Source organism: Ammospiza nelsoni, chromosome 5 (assembly GCF_027579445.1).
Source record: "Ammospiza nelsoni isolate bAmmNel1 chromosome 5, bAmmNel1.pri, whole genome shotgun sequence".
Lineage (NCBI taxonomy): Eukaryota > Metazoa > Chordata > Aves > Passeriformes > Passerellidae > Ammospiza > Ammospiza nelsoni.
Window position 1 is genome coordinate 58,583,260 of NC_080637.1, and position 11,573 is coordinate 58,594,832.

Genomic DNA, 11,573 nt, shown 5'->3' on the forward strand with positions numbered 1-11,573 from the left:
AAAAAACAGCTGGTCAGAGGGCAAAATTGAGCCGTGTAAATGTAGGGCTTGGAAGGACAGGAGCTGAGGAAGTGCCAGCTCCCTTGGCCATCCCTGTCCAGCACTGTTCTCTCCCTCCAGCTTTTGGGTTGCCCAGGTGCCAGCTGCAGTGCACAGTGCCAGGCACAGGCTCAGCTGAGGCTCTGGGTCAAGGCTTTCCCAAGGTACAGGAGGTCCTTAGAAAGCTCAGCATCCCTGAGGACCAGCCTTGTCTCCCATCCATGGAGGGATGGCCTGGACAGAAGCAGGGAGCAGGTGGGAAGGACAGTCAGAGGCAGCTTGCAGATCTAGTGCAGACATCTGCAGTTTGTGGTTCATGCTCCTGCCAGGAGCCCTGCAAAAAGCATCCAGCACAGCAGCCAGACTCATCCCTCTGAAACTCCACTGCAATGTGGAGCAGTTTCCTTATACTCTTCTACCCAGACTCAAGTTTTGCAAAACAGACCTGGTTGTTCTTCAGTTTTGAAACCTATGCAGACACTAAATCCAAACCTTGCTTTTATCTAACATATCTGTGTTGTTTTCCATAGGACAAGAAACTGATTAAAGCTCTCTTTGATGTACTGGCACATCCTCAAAACTATTTCAAGTACACAGCACAAGAGTCAAAGGAAATGTTTCCAAGATCATTTATAAAGCTACTGCGATCGAAAGTTTCCAGGTTTCTACGACCATACAAATAGTCTAGTGGTATTCAAGTTTTGGTTACTTTGCATTCCTGTCAAATATTATCTTTCCTCCATAGTAGAAACATTTGCTAATTTGAAAGCTCTTTTTTGCAGACTTTGTTCACAATTGTTAATGAAGAACACCTATAATGTTTTATAATTGTTAAAAGTCAATGTTCTGAATGGGATTATTACTAAAAAAAAAAAAAAAGCATCCCTGAGTACGTCTAGTTGGAGATCCAAATTTGTGTCTGCACTAGTGTATCCTCACTTTTCATCTGAAATCTCACTATGTAAAAATATTCTTTCTAGCTTTTTATTTTTCATCAACAATAACTTTTGTCAAAAAAGGAGGAATTTATTAAAATATGATTAAACTACCTGTAGATAAGTTCTGTTATAGAAATAAGTATGTCGTATAAATAATACTTGGATTTTGAATTGCACTTGAAGTTTATATTTGAATCTTTAGAAGAAAATGAAACAATCTAAATTTTGTTATTTTTCATTTGTGGCTTGGTGGAACCTCTGTCCAAGTAGAAATCAAAAAGGAAAAAAAGAAGAAAAAAATGTATAATTTTGTTCTATGAATTACATGAGATTGAGTCCCATGCCCTAATGTCCTAATGTTTTTGTCTGTCCTCTTCTAAATTTCTTCAGAGGTTTGCCACTGTCAATTACTTAATTGAAACAGATTAGCTCTGGATTTGCATTCATCAGTCGATCCTTTTAAAGACATTTACAATAGGATATGTGAGAAATGAACAACAACATTAGTAGTCTTGGTTTTCTTTCCATTAAGAGAGCATCTAATTAAGTACAATATATAAATATATAAATATATACTTCTATTTGTGGGTACATTAGTAATGATATCTCTAGTTACTGTAAATATTATTCATGCTTAAATCTTTACTCCCACACACCCTATTTACTCATATCTATATGTAACTTTGTGTAGACAATTAAATAACTTCTCCAAGTGCTTGTCACTTCTATTAGCACCCAACTGAAGCCTTTTGAGGTTTTAAAATACTGGATAATGGTTTACTCTGGGACCATCTCTTTCAATATGTATTATTCCAGGAAAAATAGCATCAGTGGAGATGGAGCTGCTGCCCAGTATAGGGTCAGCTGTTGCCTCTCCCTTGGGAACCCCCCACATGCAGACCAACAGAGTCACCCTCAGGACAGCGCAGTGGGAGCAGCAGCTGCCGGACCTGCTCTCGACACACTGGGAACACAGCTGTGTCCAAGGCCCAGATTGTCAGCGGCTCGGGGGTGAGCAGGACACGGTTTTGCAGGAGCTGGAGGGCAGGCTCTGTGTTTGCAGAGACCTGGCTCTCCCTTTTATCCCAGATTTGTAGCCACTGTGCCCATCAAGCACAGGGACTGCAGGAGAACTTTAGCCGTGTGCTCAGGCCCTGCTCACAGAGTGACAGAGGGTTTGCCATGATGGTAAATTCTGGGTTTCCTGCTGTTTCCTGGCACAGAAGCTAAATCAAATGGGAAAGGAGCCTTTATTTTCTATCAGTATTTCAACCTCTTTCCTTTTCAGTCCCTTCCTCTTCTGTATCATTTTCCCTTTTGACTCTACAAGTTTATTAAATGGAGAAATGAACTCTCCTGGCAGCATCCTTTCAGAAGAAGACTAACACACAGTTTTGCTTTGCTGCTTTTTTTTGGTTTTTTGCCTGTCTGCCCTGTAGTTTAACACATGTTTGTATGTTCTCAAAGACATGTATTAGGGGTGGTTGTGGCTATCTTCTGACACTTTCTTTTTGTCCTTGAGCAAGTACTGCCTAAACTTACACAGTTGGTTTCTGTTAACTACAAGCGGTTGAATATTCCATTTCTATGAGAACACACCTTAAGTATTCTGTTTAGTTTTTCTGCTTAATCATCTTGTAATTTTGCTTGCCTTCTTTGCTTTTCTGATGAAGAATAGAATTTTTTTCTTTTAAGCCTGAACAGCCTGACTTTATAGTCTAACCATTTTTTTTCCACTCGTGGACCTTAGATCTTTGGTGAGCTTTCTTTTTAATATATACATTTACCCTTGTTAAAAACTGTCACTTCTCCATAAAGGTCTTTTGTTAAAGGCTGTTAACCTAACTTTTTCTTGAGGATGTTAAAACTACTTTTATTTATGATTCACCAAGGGTCACTAAAAAGAACAAATTTTCATTATTTTTTTCTTTGACAGTACTCATTTGTACAAAAAAAAAAGTTTTTAAAAAGCAAAATTTTTTCAGGTACTCAATTATGCAGGAGTATGTAGCTAAAAAACTACTTTAGCCAAACAGTAGTTCAAAGTCTGATAGGTTATTCAGAGTTTTATTCAGATCCATTAAAATGAGTCAGGATTGCAGCTATTCTAATGAAAGATATGAAGGAAAATATATGGAAAATATGGTGAAAAATAGCTTCCTCACTTGACAAATGATTTACAGTGATCTTTAGTATTTCACATTTGAGCAAGCAAACTTCAGAATCTGTTATTGTACACTGAGTTTAGTAAAATCCTTGCTAAAATTTTTGTTTAACAACCAACATGTTTGGACATAATACCATTGTATGACAGTGATGCCAGAATCCAGAAACCACTGGCAGCACCGTAATATTTTCCAGGTTCCAAGCTCCATGGGAAACCCAGTGCCAGAGAGAAACCATAAGAGGGACATGTCCCAATTCTGGCTACTGGTAGTGGGACCTCAGTAGAGCTGTGAGAAGTGAATACAGGCAAGAGAAATTGCATTTGGCTCTGGCACCACTTGCCCTGACTTAAAACCACACTACAAAAAAGCAGGGTTGTGTCCAGTTCATCCTGACAGACAACCTGAGAAGGAGGCTGATATTCACCAGAGCCACATCAGGGCAGGAACTCCACAGCCAGGACAAGGCACTCGTGGACTTCTGGGGCAAACACAGGCTTTGTGTTGCTGAAGGAAGGTGCTGAAAGAAGGAGAATAATTTGACCCTCAAAAGTTGACACTTAAATGCTTTTGAATTGAGGGGGTTCATATCTGATATATTTAGAAAATGAGTCAGGCTTGAACGCTTGCCACTCTGCATAGAAATGCTCTTGGATGTACAAATTTCTAATGAAATAAGTAATGACAAGTGTATATAGGGCAGTCTGAACTGGTTTCAGTTGATTGGAAAAACAGCATAGAATTTTTATATCAGCTCTAGAAGTTAAAAATGCTTTGAATTTCATACTAGGTTTACAGCTACAGAAACTGGCAGTCACCAAATAGGAGATGAGTTCAGCTCTTCATTTGTTGCTTTCATTGTCAAAGTCAGAAAACCTGTTGCTACTGCACAATAACAGCACAGCAACAAAGAATGCCTTCTTCTACAGATGAGACCTACACACATTTGGGAATCAAAAACTGTACAAGGAGAAATAAAGCTGCCTTTAAGCAAACCAGCTTCGGGAACGTAGGAGAATATACATTTTACCTTTTACCCTAAATGTGAAATACTTCATTTGAACATACCAATAAATACAGCCCTGTAGCTGTTCTTACAGAATTACACGTTGTCTGCAGGACAGGTGCAACAACAAATTTATGTGTTAATACAGGTAGACTGAAGAAGTGCCCATTTGTGATTGCCCAGTTCCGTGGCACAAACAGAGCTTTTTATTTTAATTTGCAAATGCCTATATGCTTAAAACTGCACCTGCAGCACTTACCATTTTAAGCCTCTCTTTCTGCTTTAAAGAGTGCGCTTGTTTTTAGTGAGGTGGTGGTGAATCATCCCTAACCATTCTCACAGGCCACCAAATCACTGCCTGCACACCTGGTGCAGTCCAGGACACTGCAGCAATCACAATTTGCTCATCAAGCCCCAAGTTGTGCCTTGAAAGTGCTGAGGACACAAAGGTGCCTCTGGGTGTCACTTGAACGCAGGGAGCAGCAGGATTCTGTGTTCAGTGCATTGCCACCTCTTCTGCCACACTGCATCTTGCCTTCAATAACAAGACATCCTGCCTGGAGATTTAGCTCGCTGAAACTGGATTTAAAATAACTGAATAATAACTGAAGCCTTTCTTTCATCTCATTTTCTTGCCTTGTCTTCCTTCTTCCATCAGACATTAGATTTTTACCTAAAGACCAACTTTTCAAATGAAATTTATTTCCTCATTGTGCCATCCCCATAGAATAAAGTTATGACTACTTAAGATTTAGACTAATCCTTTCTACACAGCAGCTTTATTCTAGAGTAAGCTTACTTAAAACTAGCTTACCTTGTAAGCCAAGTTTAGTTTAGTTTAGTTTTAGACTAGCTTAGATAAATATAGGATTGGTCAGAGTATTTTCAGAGGGTCCACATTCTGAGTTGTCAGCGGATTTTAAAGGCACAGCTCACCTGATATCCTGTCTGTGAGCAGAATGCAAGGATGCTGCCACATGAGTGAGAAACATCCTTTACATGTGTTCAGCATTCCAAAAGGACAGTCAAACCCCACCCTGTGCCTTTTTATAAGCCTGCCCAACACATTCAAATTTCTCAGATCAGTTTTACCTATAAAAAACCCAGTTTTAATCTTGCATATAGCAGGTTTGGAACTTCAAGAGCAAAAGTAGCGCTGTGATTCTAATACAGGGCCTGCTGACAGGTGTTTGACAGCAAAACTCACCTGCTCTGTGACAGCTCCCATGTCTGGACTCTAAATATCTTTGATTGCTCTTACAAACTTAGCTGGAGTAAAATCTTCAACAGCTGGACCCAGTGGCAAACTCCTCAGCCACCTCAGGGGTCTGGATGATTTCTAAATGATGGGAATGAGTGACACACACAGTTCCTTATATCTGTATCACAAGTTCAAGGAGCTGCATTTTTTCATAGTTTAAAACCACTGATTGATAGGAATGGGAGTAATTGGAGGAGTTCTTATAGAATCTCTGTACTTTGGGACTTTAATGAAGTAGTTTTCTAGAATGGCAAACTGTTGTAAGCACTTGGGAAAAGGAATATTTAGTCTTCCAGAAGAATTTATGGAAGAAGGGAAATTTCTGTAAGGTACTATGAACTTACTCCTCAGCGAGAGACTTGGATTCAGAGACAAGTCTTGTGTTTTATCTCTCATCTGAATAGAAGCAGAGTGGAAAATAGACAATGTCAAAAACCTGTTATCTAAGGATCTGAATATATACAATTCCAGTTTGTTATTTCATTTATTTATTCTTTCATCATAAAGCCCTTAATCTATAAAATTAATGTGTAATATACAAGAGTAAAATGTACAGAAGTACCTTTAGATCTAATAATTTAAACCATCTGTATTCAGAGAGCAGAGATAACAAGTTTAAAGATATACAAACAATTGCAATTCAGTTTTCTCAATATCTAGAAAAAAGTGGCTTTGATTAATTAAACTTTATTTTAATTATTGTGAAAATATCTTTTTTAGAGTTTGTTTTTGTTACTTTTTTAATTAAAATTATTTTGTAAATATTGTTTTCTATGTTTTATAACTTAGAAAGGCCATTAATTTGCATTGAGAGCAGCAGGGTCTCAACATGTTGATTATAAAGATACTTTAGGAGACTGGGGTGGATGTGAGGCAGTTGCCAGATTTATCATTCCAGATTACAGATTCCTGTTATTTCTTCAGTCTCACTGACATGACAGGAAGAGTTTTCTGGGGCACTTGAACATTCTAATTTAAACAGAATTGACTATCAAGTGTCATTCTAAAGTGCTTTCCATTTTCAAAGCATAAAAAGAATATGTATCTTAAAGTTAGTGCTGGTTCTTCTTCCATTGTTAGGATAAGAAACAACACAGAACTCAGAAATACAAGGGAATTTAATAGATTACACACATGGATAGTAGAAAGACAAGAAAATCTGTGGGATCTCTATGCTTGTAGGGAGCAGTGGAAGTGATAAAACCTAACATTGGATCAGATCACAGAGCCTTTTCTACCCAAAACCACTGAGGCCAGTGGTACTTTCACCTGCAAAAAAGTTCATTATGATCATATCCAGCACCAGTGTAAGCAGGAATTTCTGGCAGGCTGGATTTCAGGGGGAAGCACACAGGGTGTAATACTGGTTTCTGCATCAATTTGCTCCACGTAAACCACTGGGCAGGAGTGAAATTTTAAACTGAACTGTTGTAGATGCTGCTGGGACTTCTAAGCTTTATTACCAATGTAAATTGTGTACAAACAGCGATTTCCATATGAAATGTACAATAATAGTTTAGAACAAGGGTAGTGAATAACTGTACAAAATTTGATACTTAGAGAATAAAATACAGTGCTAAGCTTTACCAATATTTTAACAATTCTGTCAGATTTATAGTAGAAAATGTTGTTGTAAATGTACCTTATAAGAAAATACATTTCCTTTTGCCTCTGTATATTAATAGCTTTGATTTCTATGTCAAAGTTAAAAATGAAGCATGTAATAAAATTTTTTGTTAAAATCACTTTCATAATAAACTTGAAATGGAATGGATACCCCTGCTTGCCATTTATTTTTGTATAGGACAAGGCTTCTTGCACAAGAATCAGAAGAGAACTTTTCTTTTTTGATAGCATTTACATATTTTGGTCCAATTTTCATCCTTAAGCAACAGAGCTTTTTCTTTTTCATCCAGCTGCTGGAGTCTGTGGGACACTGATACAAGTTCCTTCCAAATAGGCTTCAAGGAGTGTTTTTTAAGGAAGAAATCCTGGCTACAGCAAAGGACTAGATGACCAATATTCCTCCAGGACTTTTAACTACTTGTTAAACTAAATCTGGTGTTACCGTGTATAGCTCATGCAGCTGCCCTTGTCACAGCCCTCTGTTGAAAAGCAGCCTCAAAGAAAGAGAGAGAAATCTCTCATTTTCCAGCATGGCATGTGCCATTCTGCTGCTATCCTCAAGTTAGCAGTTCAGCTTGTTAAGAGAAAGCATTTATGATGTGACAGTATCAGCTTTGCTGATTTTATATATATTGTTCATTATATAAATACTGTTGGTATGACTGATGACTCTTGGTGTCTGGCAGGTTTGAAAGGCATCAGGACACTTGCTGTAAAATATCCATTACTGCCTTTTCCAGCTGGTAGAAATTCACTTGGGTAAAATGGCAGCTATCCTCACTGCATTCCAAGAATACACAACGTCACTTTTATGGGACTACAGATGTGCCATATGAAATGGCACTCAGCTGTCCTTGTGCTTCAGAGCTTTAAATGCGTAACAAGAAAAGCCAGCTCCTATCAAAGACAGAAAAGCTGAACCTCAAAGTTCCTAAAAGTCATTGGAAATCAAGTTGATTACTGGTAATGAAGTATCTGTGCACAAGGACAAAATCTGGAATGGGAATCCAGGGAGGTCCCAGCTGACTGGAAGTTGGCAAACATTGTCTCTATTTTCAAGAAGGGCAAGGAACGAGGACTCCAGAGATTCCAGGCCTGTCAGTGTCACTTCAAGTGCCTGGGAAAATCATGGAAAAGGTTATTCTAGGAGTTACTGAAAAAACACCTGGGGGACAACCCAGGCATCGGTCACAGTCAGCACAGCTTCATGAAAGTCCTGCTTGTCAAACTGATGGCTTTCTGAACAAGAATAGAACAGGCAATTTTGTATCAGCCACTTAAGTTTCAGCAGTCATGACAGTCTTCATTTAAATACAAGATTCTCATTTACTGGAACAGGCATTGCCTGGTGTAAACTGCAGAAGGGTCCATTCTCAGTTCCAATCTTGCTGTGACTTCCCAACAAGTATACAAAATGTAACAGCCTGAGGAACAGCACTCTGGCACAACTCAGCAGGTAAGTGAAAGCAGGCTGGGCATAGATTATTTATTCTTCTTTTATCCAGGAATCAACATCAACCAACTCCTGGTGTCACAGAAAGGGCCTATCCTGTTCAACAACCATAATTTTTTTGCCTCTTAAATACAATATCTAAATGGGCAGTCAGCACAGGATGAGGTATGCTACACTCCAAAAGCATTTCTTAACCTGTAGAATAACAGCACGTGTACCTCACTTGTGTGTGTAGAACAATATTCCTAAGTAATGGTCCAACTTTTATAAAAATAATATATTATACAGCATGGTATGTATGCCTAAAGACATGGGAAAGGGAAGAACAGAGATCTGCCTTTGAAGGCACCCAAGCAGCTGGTGAAAAACTGTGGAGGTACAGCAGGATGCCTCAGGACTGAGGACAGCATGTTGGATTGCCTACCTGGACAAGATCCTTGGAGCTGCCTGGCAAGGTGCTTTTTCATTGTTGTACTCCCAGAATGAGGGCAGCCTCCCTCCATTAACTGCATGAGCAGTGGGAGAGTTTCTTTGAGAGTAAAACACCTGCACTTGTCAGTGTATGTTATGTCAGCACATAATGTGGGTGCAGTAAATTTGTCTCTTCAGGGAAAACACTCAGGGGAAGTATTGTTTGTGCCAGACAATTTGTTTGGTTTATTGTCCTTCACACACTGATCTCTTGCCAGACTTTGAGAGAGGGCTGAGTCCAACCTGCTAAGATCACTCATCCACCTGCCAAGTGTTCCCTGGAGCTCTTTCCAAGCTTCACGCTCACATTGGGCACCCATTCCAAGGTGAAATCGTGGGCTTCCCTCCTCACTCAGGTGACCATCCAGCCACACAACAGGACAGCATAGCCCCACTGTCCCAGAGTAGCCAAAGTATGGGATAGATCTCATACAGACTCCAGCTGGCATGTGGATATTGCAAAACCTTCCCAAAAGTTGTACCTGTCCACAAAGTAAGCAGGCAAAAGCTATACACAGTGATTGCTTGATTGCTTTTTTTGATGCAGAAGAATTCATTTTCCCTTTGTAAAACAGCCTTCTTACAAACCTCTCTGAAGTTTTAAACTCACATATACTGCTATGATAAAACATTTACAGCAAATTATGTTCTTTTTATCTAAGCCCCTAACACAGATTTCCATGCTCTGAAGTTCTAGTTTTACCATTGACAAAGTTGTTGACTTGAAAACAAATGGTTTATTTATTTTAAAGTGCACCAAAAATATGTCCCTTCATCTCTTTTTCACTGTGTTGTTAAGGTCTCTTCTGCCCCTTATATCTTTATCTCTCTTGAGGTTTCCATGCCATGTTGGCAAAGAGGAAGATTCTAACATTAAACAATAGGAATATGAAGTGGGGAATGCACATCAGATCTATTTGGATGAGACAGCCATAAACATTTGGAATAAAGCCACAAACTGCCAGACTCACAAAACTTTGAAAAACTCTAGCTGTGTTTGTTGGGGACAAATGCTGCTTCACATATGGTAACTCATGATAAATTTCTGCTGCAGACTGCTGCATGGTAGGACCTAAATGTGGTGGTGCTGGATAAGTCATGGAGCCTGCTGTGACAGAGAGGCTCAAGGGCTCCATGGGTTGGCTTCCTATGGATAGTGCCAGAAGGCTAAATCCTCTTATTTTAGACTGGGGTAGTGCTAGTAAGTTCAGCTTTGCTGGGATCTTTTTACATTCTCTGTGAATTCTTACGTAAAGTAACCCATTAAATTCAACAAGCCCATTGCCTGAGTAAGGGCTGCACTGTTCAGGCACTGTGAATTAGCCACTCTTCCTAAGGAAACAATCAGTATAAAATACTGTGGTGACTTTTCTTTGTAAAGATTGTCCACAAACACCTGCAGTGGTACTGGGCTGTGGCTCTAGCATCCATCAGAGCAGGAAGGACTGCTCCTGAAAGCCTCACAGTGCTTGAAGCAGTGGTAGGACAATAGTGAGTGCTGGTCCCTGCTCCAGGAATTACTGCTGTTGTGAAAAACTAGCAAAAAAAAAAAACTAAAACAAGCTACCAAGCACAGCAGCTGAGCAAGACCACATTATGTAAGTGCTGGACAAAGTCAGGGAAGATCCCACTTACATTCTACTCTTACCATCAGTGATTCTCACTGAGTCTTATTTATTACTTGGAGTTTATCAGCAGCAGCCCCCAGACCTGCAAACTCACCCAAACAGCCAGCCAGCAGCCACAACTCCCATCCAAAGGGATGTGGAAGTGCAAACAAGCAGCAAGAAAGCAGCTGCCTACACTCAGTGAGAAAAAGAATTATGTAAATCTCATGTTCAAACAGGACCACATTCCCCTTGCCTCTGGACAGGGCATGATCACCGTGGCACTACTGAACAAAAACATTAAGATGCCCTAAACTTTTCCTGCTTGGTCTGTTTAAGGAAAAATACTGGGGGTTTTTTGGGTTTTTTTTTTTTAAGGTAAGTAAAAGATTTAACTACATAACATGACAAAGACAGAAGTGAGGGAAGGGTGGCCTTTTCAGTAAGCAAGGTCCCCAGGAGGACTACTAGTAAGTGATCAAACCTCCACATTTTACAATACTAGGGCAAGATCAACACCACAGCCATCCTCTTTCCCCAAACCACAATATTAGCAAAAAATATGCTGAAACTCAGGATAGCAGGGTGGGAACACAGTCAGGGAACACTGGAAATCCAACTATTTTTTGATCTTCTGCTGTTTAATCAGGGAGGTCTCCTTAGAGACATCCTAGTGGAGCCTTTATGCTGAGGAAATGTGGGAACACAGCACATGGTGAGGCAGACACAGTCTCAGGCGAAGAGGAAAATTTGCCTGCATTTACTATTCAGATATCCAACCTGGAGATTTGAGTTAGATCCTCAGCTGCTGAGTGCTGATGTATAGTTACAGCACGTAGGCACCATTTATAATCTTTTTCTACTCTCTCTCTGCCTGGCCAACCTATTTTGCCCTTTAGTTTATATACCTTCCTCCTGAATAATTCTGTGATTATGTAGAGAAAAGGATTGTTGCTACCCTTGGGTAGTTACAGAGGACACCAGTCCAGCAACACTAGACAGGGCAG

At 39.7% G+C, this 11,573-nt stretch overlaps 1 protein-coding gene across 1 annotated transcript in view; it reads left to right on the forward strand.

Annotated features, from left to right (window-relative positions):
* Nucleotides 1-7,170, forward strand: part of SCUBE1 (signal peptide, CUB domain and EGF like domain containing 1) — a 194,894-nt gene extending 187,724 nt beyond the window's left edge. Inside the window, exon 23 of the mRNA XM_059472548.1 lies at nucleotides 570-7,170. Coding sequence (XP_059328531.1) covers nucleotides 570-722 — 153 coding nt within the window. The 3' untranslated portion in view covers nucleotides 723-7,170. The remainder of the gene's footprint in view (nucleotides 1-569) is intronic.
* Nucleotides 7,171-11,573: the final 4,403 nt, after the last annotated feature.